The 24,544-nt window shown below is 40.2% G+C and overlaps 1 protein-coding gene across 1 annotated transcript; it reads left to right on the top strand.

Moving 5' to 3' along the window:
• The first annotated feature begins 72 nt into the window (after positions 1-72).
• kcnq1.2 (potassium voltage-gated channel, KQT-like subfamily, member 1.2) lies at positions 73-24,136 on the top strand. Its single transcript, XM_025056234.1, has 15 exons — positions 73-565; positions 809-1,093; positions 1,594-2,252; positions 8,744-8,834; positions 11,377-11,503; positions 11,662-11,740; positions 11,835-11,931; positions 12,025-12,165; positions 13,410-13,520; positions 13,671-13,766; positions 14,155-14,292; positions 15,474-15,639; positions 15,962-15,988; positions 17,154-17,207; positions 17,481-24,136. The coding sequence occupies exons 3-15, from the start codon at positions 1,765-1,767 to the stop codon at positions 17,600-17,602; spliced, it is 1,737 nt and encodes a 578-aa protein (XP_024912002.1). The 5' UTR covers positions 73-565; positions 809-1,093; positions 1,594-1,764; the 3' UTR covers positions 17,603-24,136.
• The last annotated feature ends 408 nt before the right edge of the window (positions 24,137-24,544 follow it).

The following is a 24,544-nucleotide window of genomic DNA, read 5'->3' as shown; positions in this document are numbered from 1 at the left end:
ACTACAAGGAAAAACGCTATTATATATTATAGAATAGACCTTACAACATATTTAAAACTTGTTGAACGGCATATTATATGTTTTTGTCGTTTTGTAATTTAACTGTCAGGTCCAAGCATAAGTACATTTAATATTTGGATATTTGTAATATTTGGATGTTTTTGTTTTCATTTTATTTGTATAATATTTATAGTTTACAGGGTCATATAAATAGTCTATTATTATAGACTATTTTAGACTACCATTTTTTACATTTGCAGTGCATATCCACATTGCACTGAATATAAAAATGTCCAACAATCTTTGAATGCATCGACGGTGCTGAGTGGAAGAAGCGATGCTTTTCAAAGACAGTGGTCCCACAGACAGCAGACGGATGAGGACCTGCGCTTTCACTGCACGTCACATTAGCCGCATTATCAAGGACTGTTACATATTTATATTTTATTTTATTTATTTATTTTTTACAAGAACTTGTTTTCTCGGAAAACAGCCAGTGAACCTGTTGCGCGTGTTTTCATTCTAATATTTTGCGCCGTTAAGAACTGCGCTCCAGGAGTTTGAGGTAAGGTTTGATATAATTAGTTTGACCCTTAGAAAAAAAGTATAATAAGTAACTAAGTATTTAAGTAAGTAATAAGTACGAAGATATTGCTTCTTTTTCAAATTATGCTTCATAAACAAACCCTCTACCAGTCCGGTCAATTTAAAACAACGGGGGTGTTATAAACTGAAACTTAACGTCTTTTTTCATTTAAATTTGACCGTTGGCCTGTCACTTCTTTTGTGCCCCCTTGTCACAATACAGTGTAACCGTAGAGTCCCACTCCCCGCAGGAGCCTAATGCATGTCAGTGTGTGCCTCACGACTGGACTTTTACAGGCAGAAACTCTATCAGCGGTGCGTGTGGCCGCTGTCATCGGTTCATCTGCGGCCGAGGACAGATGTGGACGTGGTGACTGCTTCCAATTAGTCCAGCTCTCTTGTCCGATGAGACTTTTTCCGATCCATTTAGGCGACATCCGGCCATCTATCACACACTACCTGACAGTGTCTTTACAGAGAGGCCACCCAGAAGCTCTTTTAACCTTTGGTACGATAAATAATTGAAACACCTCTCTGTTTGTCCGAAATAAGGTTTACACTCGACCATTTCACAGCATCAACATTTAGGATGCTCTTAACCAACACTCTTATCTTCTTTTTGTGTAACTTACTTTGCAGTGATCCGTTTAGTTTGTGACTCAGATTTGTGTTTGTCATAGCCAAGCACTTCTCGACTCGAAATGTTTTTGTTTACACGAATTGAATACAATATTTATGAAAAAAGTTGTTATACATGTTGTGTTGTTATAGTGGCATCATTTTTACTTCAAAAACAAATATATTCCACATATGGGAATTTCTTTTTTTTTCTAATAGGAGATATTGGATTATTATTATTGTAGTGTGACAACTGCTAATTATTGTTCAGGAGACTAAGCTTTGCACTCTAAATAATCCAGTGTATTTCAGGACAGATGTTAAATCATTTGGACATTATGGTGAGAGGATTATTCTATCCCAGTGACCCATGTTGCTTTTTAATTACAGGTATGGACACACGTGCAGCTGTGCAGGGAGAGCTTTTGTCCACAGAGGCTAGCTCCCCATGCCCAGCTGGATGTCTTATTCTGTAGGTGTGTAGGATAAAATATTTGCAACTTCCAGGGAATTTCAAGTACTCCTCGACTCCCGTTGAACTTGACCAGCCATCGGTGCATCATGGAGGAAAGACGGGCACAAGCCTTCCACATGACCTGCCATGTGCAGAGGGACTGTGGCAATCGGCTCGGGAGCTCCTTTCTTAACTTCAGTCCCAACGGATATGCCAGCACAAGCCTTAACCTCAGCTCGGAGTTGGAGATGGACGCTGACCTCACAGCCTCCACAGGAAGTACAGTCAGGAGTGCTGCTGTACATGACAGAAGCCACTACTCTCCTGTTTCACTGGAACTGGACCCCACGGCAGTGAATAATGGATCACACATTCCCTGCTGTCTACCAGCAGACACAAAGGACCCGGTGCTGCAGATAATACAGGACCAGCCGTCTGCCACCTCTGTCCCACCACCTCTCCCTCGTTCGAGCTGGCTGCATCACCACCAGAAGGATTTCCAGAGCCCTTACATCACGACTAGCATGCAGGGTGATGTTTACAATTTCCTTGAGAGACCTGCTGGGCTGAAATGCTTTCTCTATCACTTCCTTGTGTAAGTACCTGTTATTTTCAGTTAACACTGATCTCAGTGTTAACTTAACCCAAACAGACTTGGGGTCAGTTTGGGTGAAGTGCAGATTTAAGTAGACGACCGGAGAGAGGGACTCAAAAAATTTGAATTTTCAAATTTAAATAAACAAAAAGGAGGGCATAGGGAAAACAGCCTTAGTGAAAACAATGTGAGAAAACAAAGTGAGTCAAAGCAAGTAAGTCAATGATGAGGGAGGCCGAAGTGATTCTTTTTTCTTTTTTAAAAAGAACCAAAAAATAAACATAGCCACAATGAAGTGTGACTTTTAGCAGAGCTTCAGAAAACTTGTAAAAGTTTTTGCCAGTGTTGAGTATTGGACTCAGCAGGGTGAGCATGTTCTCTCTCCATTTACTCCAGTTCCTGTTAATTACATCTAGTGCAGCTCTTTACAGTATTAGGTTTTGGTTCCCAGTAACAGAAGGCGAGTTAACTGTAGCCTGCTGGTTGACTGTAGGTGTTTGCAGGTCAGTTTGATCTGGTCAGCTACACCTTTGGCCTTGATGAGCTCGGTCTTTTCTGGTCTTCTTCACTGTAAGTGACCACCAACCTCATGCATTAAACATGGAGCTACCTCCCTCAGGCTGCTAACCTGACCTGCTAACGGTGCACACTGACCCACAGTTTGGACAACTTCATATTAATCATATAAGTTACTACCACAAGTGAAACTGTCTCTCCTTTATTGGTATTAAAATGCTCACAGTGCAGTGTTTTAGCATGTTGTAATCATTCAAACTGGACTACAGTGTGTGACTAGTGATACAGACAGTGATTTTCATTAAATTTAAAATAAATATAGTATTAAACAATGACTGTACTTGAGGTAAAAAATATTAAAAATTCTAAAAATATTAAATTTCCCATTGGTATATGGTCATCCAACTACAAAATATATTGTACATATAATCAGCTATATTTTATTTATTAGACATTAGATTTTTAAGAAATTCCTCTTAAGTAAATGATTTATTAATAATGAATTTAGCATCTGAAATTAATAAAAAATTGAGGCATTTTTATCTAGTGCAAAAGAAGGTTGTTACTTTCATGGCCACAAATAGCCTCTAACATGTGACAACAGGTTCTTGCATGATCGCTGAGGAATGCCACGGCATCGTACCACACGTATTACAATAGTAATCCCAGATCACACGGATTAAGATCAGATTAGAAGAAAACATGAATGATAAGAATAGAAGTTCAGCTGGAGTCCCACTGTTGACCTCTGTTTACATTTATCTCAACTATTTAGTACCACAGAGCTGTGTATAAAATGGATATATCTGACTGTTTGACATGTGAAAGGTTGAGTGAATAAATAAGAATTCTGTTTCATTTCATTTTTTAAACCTATGATTTAAACCAAAGTTAAATTAAATATAATGTTATACACAAATACAAATGCTGTAAGTGTTCTGTCCGTACACAAGTGAATAACCATTTATTAACAGAGTGAGAATTTGTTGTGATCATTTTAACTTTTTCTTGTTTTCTTAACAGTCATAATACTACTGTTCATCTAAGGTATATGGAAACCTGATGGCGATTAGGTCAACATAGCTGTAAATCTGTTCTGGCAGAAATTTGGGCTCAAATGTTTTTCTATCACCCGAGCCCATCCTTCATTTAATATTAAACCTTTCTGACTCATCCCCCCCGACAGTCCCTGAAGCAACTTTTGTCGATGGTTATTGCTGGTGGCCATCTATTTACCTGGCCAGCCCAGAGATTGGCAGGGGTGAAGTGACACATAAAGAGCTGCATGACAGCCTTAATAGACTTCTATTAGGCTTGGCTAACACACACACTCATGCACACGCAGTCACAGCCCTGAACCTTTGACAAACCCTAACCTTATCCATGTCCTTTGTCCCCAGTCGGAAAAATCTCATTTTAATTGGTCCTTAATCCGTGCAGTCCATCTGGCTCTGTCAATATAAGAAAAAAAAACAGCATCAGCATGAGAGACAGTGGCATGTAGGCAGTCGGTGTATTTTGTACTGTACTGTATGTGTACTAGCATTAAAAAAATGGTTTTCATTTTTTTGTATCTTTTTTGGCTACAAGCCCAGAGATGGGAAATACATCACGTAATCTTTAACTTTATAAGGATGAAACTGTCAGAGTTAGAGGATTCAATAATGACTATGTCGACCAGAAAAACACATGATGGTCAGATATAAACAGAAGACATGTGTCCCGAAAAGAATCTTATGCAATTGCTTTGCAGACTCACTGGCAGATAGACGATCTCGGGCCACGCCCCCTGAGTCTTTTACATAACCGTAGCAGAATAAACATTTATGACGTCATGATTTCTAAACACCCTCCTCAGAATGTAAGCAGATTACAACTATACCTCTTCGTTCTATCTGCTAAGTTTAACGTGTCATCTTCATGCAGACCTAAAACTGTCCATATGTAAACAAAAGCCAAAGTAAACGATTTCTATTCTCCAGCATTGCACCTTTTAAAACTCATGAATCTGCACCAGATGTTGCCTGGACTACTTGGTCTCTGTGTGTATTTTTATATCTTGGACAGATTATTGAACAGGCCGTGGAAATGCCTCAGTTTCTAGGCGTTCTTTTCCATCGGTGCAAAATATGAGTAAAGGAAAACTCTGTGAGTACAAGAGATTTACGAGAGATTACCGTCTGACGTGAGTCTAATGTATGCGTCACTTCCACTTCTCAGTTCTATTTTGCATCGACTAGAGGAGAGATTATGCCATTTTCTGCAAAAAAACAAAAATGGTCTGTGTTCTCAAATTAATTTTAAATTATTGTACACATGCAGGGTGAAGGAGGAATGAGTTAAAAGTTCAACTGCACGGCCCCCTAATGATAAACCTTCAAAACAACTGTCATTAATTAATGTGATAACAATCAATTTAGCTCTTTCTTCATCTAAATTGAATGTTTTCTAGCGCGTTAACATTTAAATCTGAAGATGTATTATTTGGACTGAGGGATTATTTAATAAAATAAGTTCATTTTTTCACTGTGCCCTGGTAACAAAATGACCCATGGACCAATACCAGTTGTGGGACCAGGAGTTGATAACCCCTGCTGTACAGGATAAACCCAACATGGAGTCAGGACCGCTATGGATCAAAATGGCAGAAAACATAAATTGCGAATGGAGATGAAGCCACACCTAAGATACTGAAAAGAATATGGATGTGAGAGTGTGTGCTGTTACAGTAGCTGTAGTTTTAGGTACATGAAAATTCAACAGTTGGTAGCATTGGTTTTGAATGACTGAAAAGTCAAAAGAGGACATGGAGGTGGCTGGTGTAACAGTAGAGGCTGGAGAGGGATCTGCTGTGGTGACCCCTGTAGAGTGGAGCTGAGGGGGCACTGTGAAAACAGATATCAGATAAGGTGAGGTTTTCTCCCTTTGTCATTAAAGGTATTAACGTCCACCAGGAGGCCCAGACTTGACAGGGTTTGAAATCTGAGATTCTGACATGAATATCTTAAAAGCAATTGTTGCTTAAAATGCTCATATAGCAATTAACGTCACTCTGTTTTCTTTTAAAATTTTCTAGTGATGACATGCTGTTTGAAGATGTTTCAAAGTTGTTGCTATTTGGATGAGGAATCCTTCTACTAAATTCATACTGAATGTGACATACTGTACATGTAGCTGAATGACAACGCTAACACCATCCGTCATTCCACCTACTGTATCTATCATATTATTCCTCTTGTCCGTCAAACCTGTAAAGAGATTTACATCTATTTTTCCAGTAATTATTGGACGGGCCCGTAGCTAAGCCTCAGCTGATATCCATATTTGTGGTGGGGCGCTGTTGTGTAATCCATCCTAAGCTCATCCATGGACGGGATGGATGGGGAATGGAGAGAGGTCAGTGAGGAGCAGGCCGTTATGTTCAGGGCACTTTCCTTACTTTGATTGAAGGGTGTGCTTGTGAAAATAAGGCGCTTATTTTTTTTTTTTTCATGTAGTAGCTTCAGATTGATCAAAACAGATACATGTACATATGTGTATTCTGTTGGTGGTGGAAATGTCCCTTTAAGTTGAGTTGATGTACGGTGGACTTAACTAGTTTTAAAAGAAATCTGTTTTTCTCCATGAACCAAACATGGTTTTATGTTTTAGTGTTAGTCATTATCTTATCAAAACTGTATTTAATGAGAAGGTTGGACGACCTTCAGTGAGCTGTTGTTGAGTTCTTCAAGAAAATGTATTTAAACAGTTGACTAAATATCATTATCACATTATCACATATTGTTTTTAAGGTCATTTTTCAGACATATTTGTGTGTAATGTTCAATATACTTTAGGGTTTATGTTGAAGAATTTGATAGCAATGAAGAATTTGACCACTTTATTGTGATAGGTTGCTCACTTATAAAATATAAGTATAATATTAGTTTTGGAATTAGTTAAGGACTCATGACGTATATATGCTTACTGGCAAGATGATGTAAGCCGTCTTAGAATAACACATTTTTACCTTAGCGCACAGCTAATGATTGACTCAGGTGGCTACAGTGTATGCTCTCCTTCATGCTGGTGAAGTGTTTTCAATCATATTGGATTCAACTTTGCCACCAAATGTTTCTGTCTTTAAATCTTCAGTCAACATCTGTTCAAATTTTCTTTGTTTTTAGTTCCTACTTTCCCATTTAACTGAATGGAGGTTTGATGCTGTTCTCGCTGCTTATTTTAGTAGAGCTGGACAGCTCTGTAGTCATTAATACTCACTAAAGCCCCAGCTGTTTTGTTCTAATCAGTCCCCTGGGGTTTTTGGCCTGGCCAAATCAGGTTGGCTTATGGTTCTGAGTGACCCGTTCCTGTCCTGGGCTGCCATTTCAGAGTGCTTGGCATCATTTTGGGACTTGACAAAAAAACACAACTGAAAGTAACTGTGTTGAGTTCACTGCTTATGTCATACTCATTGGTTCTCCTGAGAATGTCATACTCATCAATAGTATTGTGAGGATTATTCGCTTTCATTAAATATAATTTCTGTAGGTTTTTCTGTAGTGGCGCACTGTGGGATTTTTTTTTTAATGTCGTACGTGCTATGACCCTGTTGTTGGAGAGGAAAGTGTAATAACTGAGTTAGCCACCAAACGTGATACATGTTGCATGTATCTGCTGAACAAAAGTAGGATCACACTGAAATAGCACCCCCACTAACACCCTGGATTGGGTCTTGGAGCCACACACTCATCAAAATGGCTTATATACAAGACTGAACTAAATCAGATTGGATGATGTCACAGCTCAGCTCATTCTCTTACTGCTGACTGGCTTTTTGGCCTTATGGATCCAGCATGTTTTAATGTTATTCCTATGGAAACGTGTGTGATTATTTTCTTACACCAAAATGTTTTGATAAATCCATAGATTAAGTAATTTAAGATTAGTAATTCAAGATTCAAGATGAGCATTGTATGAGAAAACCCACATTTTGGATGTCCACAGAGATTTTTGAGAAGGTTTTGGAAATTGTTTCAGGTTGGCAAACGATGGGTCGTTCAAGACTTCTGCATACCATTATAGGCCATGCATGTTGCATCTTTAGTCAAATAATAAAGAGCAGATTCTTATATAACCTTTGCATATGGCCCATAATTCAGCCTGGATGTGCAGCACACAAACTCATAAAGCACCCACCCTCGCATTTTTAGTCATGTGTCTTAATGGAGATGTGGGCACATGCAAATATCCCTGCTCTGTCATGTAACAGCACTTATGAACTATGTTTTACAAGGATTATTTCCGGGATGGTGAACATGCACACCATGATTTCACTGTAAGTCATTAAGGGACGGACATGTCCATATTAGTCGTCCTTAAAAGGCCAGAAATAATACATGGTTGGTAAAATTGGTAAACATGTCTGATGAAAGCAAAATCTAGGTTTTAGAGTGGCTTAAGAAATGCCCCTTCCTCTTATTATTCCTCCTCTTCCTTTTGTCTGTTTCTTTTTCCTGCCCTTCATGTAAATGTGCTGACAGTGAATGTCCTGCTCATCAGGTCATATTTGTGGACCGTGTACGTATACTGTATACACTGACAGATGGAGAGTCTTGTCGGAATGTTTCACTGTTGCTAGGAGATGTGGAAACATTCAGTTAGCTGTTAATGCAAGCTGATTGATGACAAAGGATGAGCAGAAGGTATAGTGCTATATGTAGACTATTGAATAAAATCATTCATTTTAACACAAACACTGTGGTTACTGTATAGGCTGATTTCAAATTTGGCTGATCGTTTCATTAATATGTTAATATGTTCCTTTTGAAAAATGCATAAAATTACTTTACGGAGTGTGTGGAATAAAGGTGAAAACACAACTCTAGATTGTTATAATGATTAATGATGTATTTAATGTTGAAAGTTCCACTCCAGAATTAGTGCAGTAACTAATGTGCTGCCAGTACTAATTGACTAACGTTCCTGCCCCACAGTTTCGTCATGGTCCTGGTCTGTCTAATCTTCAGTGTCCTTTCAACCATAGAACAATATGCAGACTTCGCCACCGGCACCCTCTTCTGGATGGTGAGTATTTCGACTGTGCTACCACACAGTTGTACATGACTTTAGCTGGGTTGTAGGGCTCATCAAGCCTTATTACTGAAATGACTGTTGTATGATTGTCTCCGATAAATTCCCACTGCAGTACCTTCTGTTCCCGCATGATGGAGACAGAAGATCATTTAGCTGGGAAACCTGACCCCACAATCTTACACAACTGTCCAAAAATCAGTTTGTGTTGTTACAATCCCTCCTGTTACATTACCATAAGTTACATGATGACAATGTTGTGTGGTCAGTAAACACAACGTCATGATGACATTGTTTCTTGGTGATTGGCCTCTAAACAGACTATACTGCACTAACTGCTGAATTGGCAGTGAAAAATTATAGCTGCCTTTTCACTGAACAAAGTGTGTGTGTGTGTGTGTGTGTGTGCCTTCTGTGTTCTTCCAGCAGCTGTAAATATAAATACACAAACACACACACACACACACACACACAAGGATGGAGCACACAAACACACTCAAGCAAACACGTGTACCACCTCCTGAGATGCTGGGGGCATTAAGAGGACAGAGTGTTCTGTAAACTTTTAACCAGTGGAGTTACAGACCTGCAGTATGCTACAATAACAGCTATTCATTTATTTTTACCTCTCTCTCTCTCTCTCTCTCTCTCTCTCCTCCTTTGTTTCTTTTCTTCACTGTCTGGTTCCACCCTTCAACTTTTCTCATGCTTGTTGCTTCAGAACTCCTCTCAGTCTAATAAAGAGAAACAGACAAAACGTCAATTTTGATTTCCTTTGTTTCACAAAGTCTTCATTTAAAAATTAGAGAACAGTTGCAGGAATTATACCCCAGTGTATATTTATACTTTATACAGTGTGTAAACCTGCATGTGTGGACTCAAATAGAAGTCGCCCCAGTGACATATACTATAGTTGTAGCAGCTATACTTAGGAATGTCATGGTAGCTGACCATCACTAATCACAGACTGCTGTTTTAAATGGCAGCGATGACATTTGTCCAGTAAGAGCTTTAGTCTTTTGGCAGCAGCCAGAGTAAATCCAGACCTGGGCCTGGTGCCCAGTGACCTAAGCAGACCACAGGCAGGTCATGAACACATTTTAAAATAATGAAATCCCAACTGCATTAATCATGATTATGTCCCTTTACTCTCTGTTTGTATGTTTATTTCTGTTGTCATTTATTCTGTTTAATTCTGATAGGCCAGATAAATATTTACTAAATATTTTCTGCAGTGCCGACTGTAACACTTTGTCTTGAGTCACAGGATCAATTTGGCTTTTGTAAATGATATTCAAAGCCAGTCCAGAGATATAAAAATGTTTGGTTTGGGTTTTAACAGTCGAGCATTGTTCTGTTAGTATGTCAATAATGTGGTAGAATAAAATGTTGATCCAATTCCATCCATGGCAGTTGCTCACAATTCTACCACAGGAGAACTCGAAGTGTTAATCACAGGTCCGTAAAATAAAATGATTAAAAGAACATTTATTCACGCATCCTCCCAGATGGATTACATCTGACTTTACAGATTTCCTAACAGCTTTGTTTACATCTGTCTTAATCAGATTATTGCCGTGCAGACAGATTTCAGTGAACAGTTAGATGCCAGTTCTTCATGCAGATGCCACCTCTCGCATCTGGGTGAAAAAACATTACAAAGTAATTTTGACTAATATCTTAAAACCACCAAAATTATTATTATTTTGTTTACTTTGAAAGGTGAGCTAGAAGAAAACAAAGCCTGCTGAAATTGGAGTATACTTTTTTGTCATATTGAGTTTCTAATCTATTCTCTCTCTCTTCTCCTTCTCTCATTGTCCTCCATTTGAGTGACATTCAGTTCATGTCCTCCAGAGTGACACTTTTGCTTGAATAGTGGTGTGTGTGTGAGTGTGTGTGGCAGGTCATTGTTTTTGGACTGAGTGGTGCTGTGTTATTGCAGCAGGATTCAAGGTATTAAGTTTCATATAAGCAGTGGTCAGGGAGCAGCCAGTTCAAGCAATCAAGGAGATGACCACCCACATTGGCTCAGATTTGAACTGACAGTATAGTGGCTAAATATTATGGATAGGCAGCGGCCCTGAACGTTATTGCACAGACTTAATGAGTTCATAGAGGCACACTCAAGGGCAGGTTACAGAAAAAAAAGAAAAATGAGTTATTCTGTAGCTCAGATACTGGCGTAGATGAAGACTTTCCTAACAAGATCTTAGTGCCACAGTGAATTATTTAACTGTCTCATCTGTTCAGTGGCAGAGTGATCACTTAGCCATCCAGCCTGTCTCATTATAAGCTGTCATCAGCTGCCTTATCTACACTCATCTACGTTCCTGGGTGGTTTGGTGGTCTTTGGTGGCTGCAGACCACCTCGGTGTCTCTTTGTTTCTCTCAAGCCTGTCATTACTGCCTCACATAACACTTTAAATCTTGCCAGTTATTCCCGCCAGCCTTAATGACATACGATACGTGTGTGGTGTCAATGCTTCCCCTCCTTTTCTGTGAAATAATTCATTTTCATCCATGTCCTCCACAGGAGATTGTTCTGGTTCTCTTCTTTGGCACAGAGTATGTGGTCCGGCTGTGGTCAGCGGGCTGTCGCAGCAAATATTCTGGTATCAAAGGACGCCTGCACTTCATCAGGAAGCCCATATCAATCATAGGTACACGCTGCACTTTTCTACGTCTGTCTATGTTTCTGTCTTTAGATATGTCGTGTTTGAACAGCATTTTAACTTTACTGAAGTTGTTGGTGAAATGTTTTTATTCCAGATTAAATGACAAGTCTTTTAAATGGTCTTTATTTTTTAACTTTTTACAGATTTGATAGTGGTTATTGCTTCAATCATCGTGCTCGGTGTAGGGTCAAATGGCCAAGTCTTTGCTACGTCTGCCATCAGGTATTGCAGTTACTGCTGTATTGCATTTTTAACACTGACTTATATAAGAAAATAGAAAACAAAATTTTAAAAATGGCCTGTATGTTTGTTACAGAGGAATCCGATTCCTTCAAATCTTGCGCATGCTTCACGTGGATCGTCAGGGAGGAACATGGAGACTCCTAGGATCTGTCGTCTTCATCCATCGACAGGTAGCTTCTGATGTTGTCATGTTTTTAATTTTAATTTTTAAAAATGTAGATATCATTCCTAAGTCACGTTTGATTGATGTGGTTTTCTTCCAGGAACTTATTACAACTCTTTACATCGGATTCCTGGGCCTCATCTTCTCCTCTTACTTTGTCTACTTGGCGGAGAAAGATGCCGTGGATGAAGATGGAAAGACAGGCTTCTCCAGTTACGCCGATGCCCTCTGGTGGGGCGTGGTAAGGCTGCTAGTTCGAAAACTTTCCACATTTTGTTCTGAGACGGGCAGGTGCATTGACTTTTTTTGCGTGAGAAGAGCTGGTTTTGCTTATGTTCTGTGTTGAATCTCAGGTTTCCTCAGCAGTTAATTAAAGATTTGAATTAAAAGAAAAGTAATGAGAAACCACTGGTGGCCTTGTGCTGGGGATCAGTTTGCAGCAAAGAGATGGAAGTAAACCGTGTACTTCGGAGCTGACATGGCTAAAAGTACTTCGAATTACATGGTTTAATTCCAGGTCCCTTAAGTAAATATAATTGCAGATTGTTTCACATTTTTATTTACTGAGGTATTTACTACTGAACAGGGATTATCCATTGTACACACATATTCACATGTATTTGTCAGTACAGTTATGCACATATTCAAAGACCCGACCTGTGACCTTTGTTTAGACATGAAAAGGTTTTTTTTCCCCACACCCTCCAGTTCAAATCAGTCGAGTGTTTTCAAGTAGACCATTCCTCACTGCGACATTGTTTAGTCATCAGATTGGAGGATAAGGAATTAAATCCCACACTATTCTGCCCCTCACCCAGCCTTCAACACACACACACACACACACACACACACACACACTGTTTTTCCCTTTTACTCTGAAAGCCCTTTAAAGAATCTCACCTTACATCAGCCGCTTTGTTGACGTGCAGCGGTGGCTCAGGAGTTGATACCTCACAGACACCAACAATACTCCAAGTGTGCTCTGAATGTGTCAGAATTGGCTTGCCTTCATTTTGGGTGTGCATGAAAATCCAAGAGGTATTTGTTTCACCAACCTCTCACCCCCTAACAAATTCCTACACTCTCTGAGGATTAGTGGTTGAGAATCTTATCCTCTTTGAGAAGTATTATTCTGTAATGCCTCGCGCCACTGTTGATGGTTGTAGAGAAAGGCATAAAGGGGATGATGCCCCTCCTCTGGTAAAGCTTTGCACAACATGCACTGACCTGCATTTGCAGTAAAACAAAAAATGTTTTAAAAGAAAATCCCTGATTGGAGGAATTTAAAATTCAAACCGAAAGACCATATTAAGTGAAGTGTTTTTTAAGTGTTTAACTAAGAGGTCATAACAGCGGTTAGAACACATCCTGTCAAGAAGCCGTTAACATTGATACTGACTTTGCTGAAAGACTAGTTTTTTTTGTAACAACACAGAACAGTAACTTAATAATATATATTTATTTGCATTTCTTTTCTGTCTCTAGGTGACAGTCACCACTATTGGATATGGTGACAAGATTCCTCAAACATGGATTGGGAAGGCTATTGCCTCCTGCTTCAGCGTCTTTGCCATCTCCTTCTTTGCGCTGCCAGCTGTAAATATGATTTTTCATTCAAATTTTTGAGCAATATGAAAAGGCTATAAAAATAAATTCACCCCCAGTTTTTGTAAGGACAAACCCGGTGACAATGTGATATACAACATGTATTCTGACCAACGCATCCTCATTGTTCCCTACTGTTAGGGAATCTTGGGCTCAGGATTTGCCCTGAAGGTCCAGCAGAAGCAGAGGCAGAAGCATTTCAACAGACAGATTCCTGCAGCAGCCTCACTCATTCAGGTACATTTGAACAGCAGATGGCAGCGCTTCAACTGTAAGGCCACGAACGGCTGGAGGTCGTCCAGGGTTGACTTTTCACAGTAAAACACAGCAACAGCGAAATAACCAGTGAGATCATGTGGAAAAATCTTAATGACTTGTTTGTACTGCATAATTAACCAGTCACTACAAAGACTCGTCACGCTGATATTTAAAAGGCGTGAAATCACACTTTGTAATCAGTTGAACATCAGATGTTTCCTCAGTTTAGATACAGCCCAGCTGCTGACACTTTCACCGTGGGCGCAGCACGATGACGTCAAGACTTTGACCAAAACAATCACCCGATGAGTCGCAGTTTCGACTGCATTTATTAACAACACTTTCATGTTTTTCCTGTTTCTATCAGACACTGTGGAGATGCTATGCAGCAGAGAAACCAGGCGGCTGCGCTGCTACGTGGAAAATGTACGTCTTAACTCCAGTTCCCGTCAACACAGTGGAAGCTGACATTTCCAGTCCTAATCTCAGGAAACTGCACCTATCGGTAATTATTTAACTGGTAAAAACAATGTGGCACTAACGCACAATATTCCTGATGTTGATTTAACAAGAAACGTCTTCCCTTAATCTTTTTTTTTTCTTTTTTTTTACTTTGTCCCAAACTGCCAAGTCAATGTTGTTTTTCAGAAAAACCAAAACTAACAACAGGTTGTTTTGTTGAAGTTATCTGTCCTGCATCGTGTCGTCCAATATTTCATGTCCCAGTGTCTCAGCAGCATTAACTCCATGTTGTCTGGGGTTCACAGCCTAGACTACACACACACACACACACACATACCCTCACACACCAAAACACACTCGTACTCGCAGACGTATACACACACGGACCCCCCCCACCCTCCACCAGGATGACTTGGGCCCTTTGTCTGTGCCGTACAAAGACTCAGTCAGTTGAGATGATGTCACTGCCACCTTTCTCATGGGAGTAAACCTTTGTCTTGTAGAACAACAACAAAAAAATCTTTGTGTTGCATTGAGCCCAAATGCAAAGGGAAGAATGAGTGGTGCTTCCGCTCCTTTCTATTTTTCGGCCTGTGACTTTTCTACGCTGACGTTCCCCTCTCTCCCCGGGTTTTTTTTTTCTTTGTGCATCAGGATGGTCTCCTGTTTCTTATTTCTCTCTCTTTTCTTCCTTCACTTACTCTCTCTCTCCTTAACCTTTTTTTTTGCATTCATCGTTCTTTTTTCTCAAGGAAAAAGTAGGACATTGTGTTCTTTCAGTTTACATACGTAAACACCAATCCCTCCCCCGGAGGTAGCGATATAAACGCAGTGTTGTTATGCCCTGAAATATTGTTCATCCTCAAACTGGCTAAATCACAAGAATTGAAACTAGTGTAGTCATACTATAGACAAACACTTGAAAACATGAAACATATACACCTGTGTTTCTGCAATAAATTAAGTTTTTAATAAAATAAAATTTTTGTTGACAGATTTGACACTTATGACATTCTAGGGGTTATATCTCCATTCAAAGGTCAAAGGTCAACATGTTAAATCTTCAGGCAGAAATCTGGGCAGTTTGACGTTTGAATGTGCCAACAATTCCTCTCTTATTCCTGTAGGTACAGAAATGTGATATGATCTAGTGATGTCACTCATCATCATTATTCGCCTCATACACTTGATGATTCACATATTGATGTTCCCTCTGTGTTGAAGAAAAGGGGCTCCAAACGGCGCTTGAAGTCCAGAGGTAACGGCTCCATGGGCGTGGCCAATGACAGGGCTATATCAATTCCCCAGATCACCTACGATCACATCGATGACTCTGTGGAGAAGAAGGACGTCTCATATTTCTTGGAAGAGCCGAGGGGGACCGTGGAAGGTACACACTCTGACATGGACCCAGCTTTCCATCTACAACGTAAACTGACACTTAGACGTCGATATCCACTGGATATCTGTGGTTCCTGAGGTTTCTTTACTGTAACTTGGTTTAGAAAACCAACTTATTGTTTTTAACTCAACTTACAAAAAGGATAACACAACAGAACGCCGGCCTGTCTCATAGCTGATCAGCTGAAAACAATGTTTTAGTGTGTAACTTTGCTGATTAAATTTAGTTTAAGAAACACAACTACTTAGATATGATAAAGGTATTCACAGCATGACTTCTTATTAATTATTGATTTTTCTATTCTCTGCAGGAATCACCAGACTGTTGAGACAAACAGGTTAGTCCAATGATTTTATTTTCATTTTACTGTATAGTTCATTGATCCTGCTGTTTAGTGAGTTTCCTGTGAAATTTAAATCTTCAAAAGTGTAAACTACACCAAAGCCCACTCAAAATAAAGACATTTTACAGTTTGTTTTTTTTCCTCCCGTTGTCGACCAAACACCAGGAAACCCATTTCAGGTTTATTCCTAATCTTTGATCCCAACTCTATCTGACCAACAGTCTTTTCACTGTTTCACTACTGCTTTCTCTTTCATTAAAAGCTCCTCTGTGTTAATCATTACCCAGTCTGCCTCTTTCATATGTCCCAGACAGTATTTTAATTAGACTCACTGGCTGGCCTGGTCTTTGTCCTGCCAGTGGACCAAACCAGAGCCAAGCAGAGCGAGTCAGACATTGGTCCTGATTTGACCTGCCCTCTTTTCTTTACTGGGGACCTGGCCAACTCCATGGGTGAGGAACATTGTTGGACTGGGTTGGAATAGGCTTAGCCCAAGAGAATGTTTGGACCCAGATAGAGACACCAAAAAGAGAGGACGGGTGGGGGGTTGGGGGGAAGGGGTGAGGTAAGGAGGTAGTGAAGATGATAAGTGTTTACTGTGGAGCAGGTTTGGTCAGAAAAAAAAAAACAGTCATTGTTTATAATCCAGTCTGAGTCCGCCCTTCAGAGACCCTTTCCATTTTTTCTGCACTCACTCTTCTTCTCTATCCTCATCTCTACTTGACTCGCTCACAACAAAACATTTTTGCACCGATGGACCAGATAAACTGCATGAATCGCCGGCATGTTCATAAATCCTTATCCTGTTTGTGCAGACGATAAGCCGGTTCACGTGTCCTTCGCTGAGCCCCAGTGGGGACTCAAGATGTCTCTGGTTACAACACCCTACCCCCCACCATGTCTCTTTAAATTTTCACTCCCTTTTCTCTCATTTGGCTCACTTGTTTTCTAACGTCCGATGGTTTGAAGAGATGTTTTAGTTCAGGTCAAGACCCCGTGTTGTGGCTGTACACATTGTTTCTTGATAAAAATGTTAAATCATATGAACTAAATATGTACTGTTGACATGAATGTTACTTCAGCATAACTGTTTCACCTTTTTTTTCTTTTTCCCCTCTTCTTTCTCTCATCTCTTGCAATTATTTTTGCATGCCATCAGGCCCCCCCCATCATTCTTGGTCATCTTTTACTATGAGCTGTCCTAGCTCTCCAGGTATCTGCTTTTGTGTCATGCACGCTCACGTCTTTTTTTTTTTTCACGTCTTTCAATGTTTGTTGTCAGTACATTCAATGATTTTAATAAATCAAAACAGAAAGGAGAATCAAACATTATAATTGAAAGCATTGATCTGATTCCATCAATGTCTTACATGTACTGCCATCAGCATCGTTATACAGTCGTATGAGTTGTACAGTATGTATACAGTACATTTGTGTTCAAACCTCACTGTGAGTGCACTGACATGATGATGTTCATCCTCCGCAGTCAGACGGAATCATGACAACAGTAATTCCATCGACATCTCCCGGGCCAACAGCCTAACCGATGAACTGTACTACATGACCGAGGACGTTCCTCTGCCGGTGATGACAGACAAAAAAGAGTAAGTCTCATTTATCCTTCTCACTTAAACTGGCTCTGAATTCCCATCAAAGGTTCTACAAACGCCTGTCTTTTTGTCTAAATCTAAATGCATTTTACAGCACAGAGTTGCTGCATACGCATGTTTTGTTGAACCCTCTTGTTGGTTAAAAAAAAAAAAACTCTCAGGGCCTGGGCTTGGTCAGTAAAAAAAGGGGGGATTATCCCTTTATTCTAGAGGAAAATGCCAAAAAAAATCTTTAGTAGTAGATGCTAGGTCACATACCACACCTGTCTGGACTACTTCCTGTCCTGACCAACCCTTCTACTGTTTGTCACTGAAGTCTGTCACTTCCTTGTTTTGTGGCGTTCACCTGTTGGTCACACAAAGTCATTGCGGGGACTCTGTGTCAGTGGTAACGTTTGGTCTAACCCTCCGCAGCAGGAAACATTCTGAGTTCACGTGTGGTCACTGTGCAGCTCATGTCTTCTACGTGTGGTTGTTTCCTGTCATTAATAATGGATGTGGTTAATCCATAGTGTACATCTGCCAGTGAGTGGTGGGCTCTCCTAATGCCTCCAGTGACGGCACACGTTCACTCAGGGCTCTCAGCCGGACTTCTGTTTAATGTATTTTAATAAAAACACAGTATACTTTACTACTGAGGGCAGCAGGTTTTTTTTTTTAGACAGTCATTTTTTAAAAGGGACAATGTTACATTCTTCCTATAAACGTGAATGTGCATATGCATTAAGTAAGAGATCCATATTATCTTGGATTTTGTTTGCATGTGTACTGTTGATGTATGCAGTTTTTATATCCATATACTGTATGTTTTTCTTCTCCTCACTCTAAAATTCAAAATCAAAATTCAGTTATCGTTCAGTTTGTTGTCAGTCCTTTGACCATTTAACGTCTCATCAATACGTACTGATGAAGACAGGACTCTACTGTAGCACTAGAGAGACGAGGATCAGGTGCAAATACTTTAGTTCAACTTAAACTCACTGGAGCGGAACCACAGCAAAGCAGACATGAATCAGAACAGGAACAAAAAACCACAAGAACAACAAAGCATCACAATGACCAAACCCTGACTGAGTGAGGGAGAGAGGTATATAGACCCAGGGCACCAGGTGACACCAGTGAGACTAATGACAGACACAGGTGAGTGTGATGACACTGATTACACAGCAGAAGGACAGGCAGAGAGACACACCTCACAGTAAAGTAACAGATTACTGCCCACCCCTTTGTTTGACCTTAGCATTTATGTCAATGTCTTTTGTCCACATTTTAGTTCCACAGTGTCCCACGTCGGCTCTTCAACTGTTCCTCTCTCTCTCATGATATTATGTCTGTCTACACCCATGATCATTTGACCCTGAGTAAAGGCCAAGACCACCACCCACTGATGTAAAACATTTGAACATAATCAGTGGGTGGTGGACTCCCCAGGAAAATGTGATTCTTTGGTTTATATTTCAACTCTGTTCTGTTTTTCATAAAATCTATGAATGTAGATTTGGCCTGTATATCCACACCCTTAATAATTACCATTCGAATGGACCACATTTGGGATCTGTTATGTGTCTTAGAGCTGATGCTTCATCCAAAATAAAGTTTGAACAAACTTTTCATTACTAGCTAGGCCTCCAGCATGTTACTGTATATTCCTCTCAGAAGGTGGACTAGCCTACACCTTCAGGCACTTGAATGTAGTCGTTGTAGGAAATAACTGCTGAAGCTGTGGCTTTGAGATAAGAAGTGTCTTGTACTTCATTCACAGTCAGAGAGTCATTAAAAGTAACTGAGCAGGAACTCCTAACACTGAAATATTACACTTTAGTATTTGATATCAACCTGTAACAACTTGAAACAATAGTAGTTCAATAGTAAACTAATGCTCGTCTAACCTGTTGCATTGACATTATGTAGAAACGTGTAGCGAATTCATTCATGACTCAAAATGACAAAACAGGTTTTGATAGTAATTTGATATTTATCATTTTTTAAAATTCTTTTTGTATTTTTTGTGGCACAGGAGTCGTGTTTTATTCACGCCAAGTCACGCTCTGTGTTTTAGTCATTATACTGCGGTGCATGTTTACCAAACAGAAGCTGCGTTTCCTCATCTAACAGTATGGTGGTGTGCTGCCTGTTACACACAGAGCAAAACCTGTCGCCGTAGGCACTCGTTAGCATACGAACGTTTAATTATCTTCATTAAAAGTCAGTGTCATTACCATCATTACAACCTGTCAGGTCTATCACCGTTGAATAATATTGTGGGTCTGATCCTTTCCTGCCATTTATGACTTCATAACTTTTTATTACAAAGGAATGTGTGAATTAATCTGTGGAGGAAATTGAGCTCCGCTGAATCCAGCGGGTGTTTAACGCCTGAGTGTGTGAGAGCCAGTTTCAGTTCCAGCTGCAGAGACAAACAGTGTCTAATTGTATCCATTGCTGTGCCGCCGTGCCCATAACTCAGCTGTAACTGCCTCGCTCAGATTTGGGCCATACTGGGCACTCCCATAACAGCTGGTTTGTTTTGCACCCAGTGTCACGCCACTCTGAGCAGCTCTGTCATTTGGCATCCTTATCTGGATTTTATTTAGACAGCTACCAGATCCACCCACAAAACTTGAGGCTACACATAGACACACACACAGGAACACACACATTCAAGTTACTCTGTCTTGCACATTTTTTTATAAACGCAAAAACAAAATTAAAAAAAAGGATTTGAATTCCCCAATTTACTGTATAGGGTTAGTTTTGTATATTAACATTGTCAAAGTACTGCACCACTCTTTATTTTACCTAAGCATAGGTGGCGTTGTCCCACAGATGCTAAAAGTTCACATTCACTCGTCTGTTGTCTTTGCTCAGTCGTACTTCACTGTTGTGTTTGTGAGTGTTTGTGTTCACATGTGACGGAGCAATCACTGCAGTTGGCTGTGACGTCTCTGTGATGTCTCTGTGTTTTGATTGAGGAAGTCGTGCAGGGCACTGTCCACACGCAATCATGTCTTTATTCCCCGACAAGAGACACCAACACCGCACACAAACACACACAGTTTGGCCTAACCTTCAGCATTAAAGGTGTAATCCTAACCCTTACCCATCTCTAATTCTAATCCTAACTAGTCCTAAAGAATCCTCTTTCTTAATGGGAAACTGAAACATGTCTCCACATAAGGACAAGGACTTTTTCCAAAAATATCGTCCCCATAAGTATAACTAATAGGACACTAGCACAAATCTGTAACATTCCAATGATTTGATGACGAGTGAGTCCTGTGATTTGTTAAATTTCATTCCTCAAATATACACTTGTCCGAGGCCTGCAGACACAGAGTCCTGCTGTGTTCCAGTAAACACTTGGTCCACGGTGTGTTTACGTGCTGCTGTGTAAATGAGGCTTGATTTCATTATAGCTCGGGCAAACAATGATTTCCGTTGATTGTGTACGCACAATTAAAATGTGTGAGAACGCGGTGGCTTAGTGGTTTCACGTGATGCTGTGGGTCTGTTTATACAGCTGTACTATCACAGCAGTGTTTTGGCTGTAAACGGGTTGCATCATATTCATTTTCCTTTTTGATTAGTAGTGCCTGAGATTTTCTGACTCATTCCCCAAATCACCGGAGTCAAGCAGAACCAGATCAGCGATGTCTTTCATCTCATGAGCTGACCAAGGCATCCTCCTTTTTCTTGATGTGTGTGACCATGTTGTCCGGCCTCATGCCTTTCCTTCACGTCTCTTCTCGGACTTTTTAAAAGCCTCCATCGGCCACCTACAGGCAGCTCTTAATTAGTTTCCCTTTTACACTCTAGCCAGCATTAAACAATGAAAACCTCACCGCTGCCCTACAGGAGGGACCGCAGGCGGGGACACATGCATCACGGCCCCCTCTTCTTCAAGTAGGGGCCCCTCTCTGCTGAGCAACTGGCGTCTTTTGTGCAGGGCTCTGAACAAATTGACTTTTTGTCTGTGTGGCCTCTCTGTGCCAGTCCGCTACACTGTACTCCGATATTGATGACAGCGAGGGGCGTCTCAAACATATGCTTGTTCAGTCAAGTGGAAAAGCAGTCTAAAATATAGTCCATTATTAACTGTGGTTTTTTTAAAATCTTTTGTAGAATCTATTTGTTTATGACAAAGGTTATAGGAAGGTCACAGCTGCTACACGTTTTACCCACAAACATTTGCAAAACGTTCTGTTGTTTCTGGACTTACCGCAAAATGGGAAATATAATCAAATGTAAATGCATCGAATGCATCTTTTTTTGAAAGGACACATTTCTACCAGGCAACAGACTCACTGTGCGTGAATGCACCACCTATACTGTATGTGCACAGACAAATAGAAGCAGTGGAAGCTGTGGCCTCCTGCTCTGCTACAAGAGAAAAAGACGTTCTTTTGGTGGATGAAAAGGCAGAGAAGGTAAGTAAGGACTGAAAAGAACAGTTTGTTTCGAAGGTTTTGGCCTGTCTCCCTAAAGTCGAGAGCATAAATAAGACGGTAAAACAACCATATTCACCGAGTCGTCCTCTCTGTGTGGGATATTTCAACTGTTAATTTCTCTGCAGACACTGAACAGTTTATTTGTTCGCTGACTTCCATTTTACCTTTACTCACTGACCCAGTTTGAAAAAAAAAATTGCACTTGCTTTGCCGACAAACAAACCGAAGAACTTCGACTCATAAATCAAAAGTCACATTTACACAAACATTTCCCTGATTTCTTCTCACAGGCTGCAGGAGTTATTTGCGCTTTAAATTGTCTCAAACCTCGAGTCAAAACCTGTCATAACTTGTCTTCATTTGGTGACCGCCGTCATTAACTACTTGGCGCAGTAAAAACTTTGACTCACAAAGCTGTGCCTCTTTAATTCGTTCGCACTGCACTCTGATGAAGGCTATGGTCAGTTACACAACAGCATTAAAAGACCCATAATTCCTGACCAGACTGCATTTAACCCTTTGACTCTCCTTACTACTCACGCAATGTTTGGAAAACTGGATGTTGTCTGACAAGACACTTTTCTTGCTCTTTGAAGATCATGTTGTATGGTTACATTAGACCTGGGCGAACTATGGCCCGTGGGCCAGATACGGCCGACTGGGATTTCTAATCAGGCCCAACAAACACTATTACACGGCATGTGTATGTGTAATTTTTTTTTTTTTTTGTACTTTTTGTACGGCCCACCAGTCAAATTTTGAGCCTCATTTTGGCCAGTCAACTAAACAGTTTCCCCACCCCTGATTTAGATCATCTCCTAAAAATATCCTCCATCTAAATTGACTGTAAATCATGATTAAACAATAGCCTAATGATTTTAACACATAAAAGGTGATACTTGCTTTTAGACATTTTACTGCTCTTTCACAGGACCAAACAATTCTCATGGTGGTGCTGGTCATCCTTTACGGCATATGCGTCAGACTGGGGCAAATAAAAGTTCTTAATTAAAGCGAGGGTTTTGACAGACTTGACATGGGCAATCCCACATTAATGAAGGCCCTCGTGCTGCAGATATGAGGGGTGAGAATGTTTACTCCCTTCACTGGTGTTAGTTCCGGAAGGGTTTTATAATGAGAGCGAGAGAGAGAGAGAGAGAGAGAGAGAGAAAGAGAGAGAGAAAGAGAGAGAGTGATGACCGTTTTATTGCCTCTCACCGCAGGTTGGAAAATTCACAGACTCAGCAAACAAGATCTTCAAAAATAAACCAGGCCGACCAAATAAAACACACTTACTCTCCATCACAATCTCTCATTGCTTCATCCAAATTATGGCCAGCTCTGTGTGCAGCGGCTTGGAAATCTCAAGCTCGGTTTTGGCTTTATTAGCATTAATGAAACTGCCTGGCTGGTGCACAGTGTTGAAGTGAAGTAAGTCGGTCACTTCCTGCTGCTTTGGTGAGTGCCCTGATACTGCGCAGTGTATCACGGTTCCATCCAAAGTCAGCATGAGTAACTGCCAATAAATGCTGCCAGACACTGAAGCGTAGCGAGCAGCGGCCAGCCAAAAATAGACAGACAAACAAGAGTTGGCTTCATGACTTGTAGCTCTGAATTTGTTTGATTTTTTTGATGGATTGTTTAGTCAAATCATTTTTTTTTCTCATTCTTAACAAGTCTCCGTTTTTTAAATTATTTTTTAACGTGCATTTATTTTATGTGCATGTCGCTTTTAAGAAATACTGCTGTTGAAGTTATATTTACTTTAACAATGACTATCAATGGTTCAGTGCCAGTCTATTCATCACCATACTGTTAACAAAAGGTCACAGACCAGCTCTCTCTCTCTCTCTCTCTCTCTCTCTCTGTCACACACACACACACACACACACACACCATGCTGGCCCGTTACAGCCGTCTCCTGTTCTGTCTTCTCCTGACCTAATTTTTCAGTTTTTCTGTTTGTTAATGAAATATTTCTGCCAGACTGCCATAGAACTCAGATTAACACCAGATTACAAAGGGGGAAAAACAACAGGAAATGTCTGTCCAAACATGACTCACAAAATATTTTTGTTTCTCTTTCTTTTTTACCTGACGCCACAATTTCAGAACAACTGAAAGGAGTGTTTGTTTTCATTAGACCTGGGGGTGGGAACACTAACCCCCCACCCCCAGGGATCGAAATGATGACAGTTAAAAAGGTTCAACGCAGATTGAACTGTTTCCACTTTGTGCTTAATTTGACTAATTTCACTTTAAATTCAATAACAATTTCCTGATGAATTGAGCAATTGCAGCAATTAGGTTAAATATACAGCCGTAATTGCTTAACTAACATAATTATCCAAAAACCCCTGTTATCAGGGTCCCTGGATAAATAGAGATTAGGGTAATTTTAGCCACACTAACAAACACAGAGTTGATCGGAGTTCCACCTCTCTGAACACTGTAGCGACTTGAACCTAACATTAGACTCAGTCAGTGTCTCT

The sequence above is a fragment of the Cynoglossus semilaevis genome, chromosome 6, assembly GCF_000523025.1.
Source record: "Cynoglossus semilaevis isolate Cse_v1.0 chromosome 6, Cse_v1.0, whole genome shotgun sequence".
Classification (NCBI taxonomy): domain Eukaryota; kingdom Metazoa; phylum Chordata; class Actinopteri; order Pleuronectiformes; family Cynoglossidae; genus Cynoglossus; species Cynoglossus semilaevis.
The sequence above is the reverse complement of the archived record's forward strand: the minus strand, read 5'-3'. Positions and strand labels throughout refer to the sequence as shown.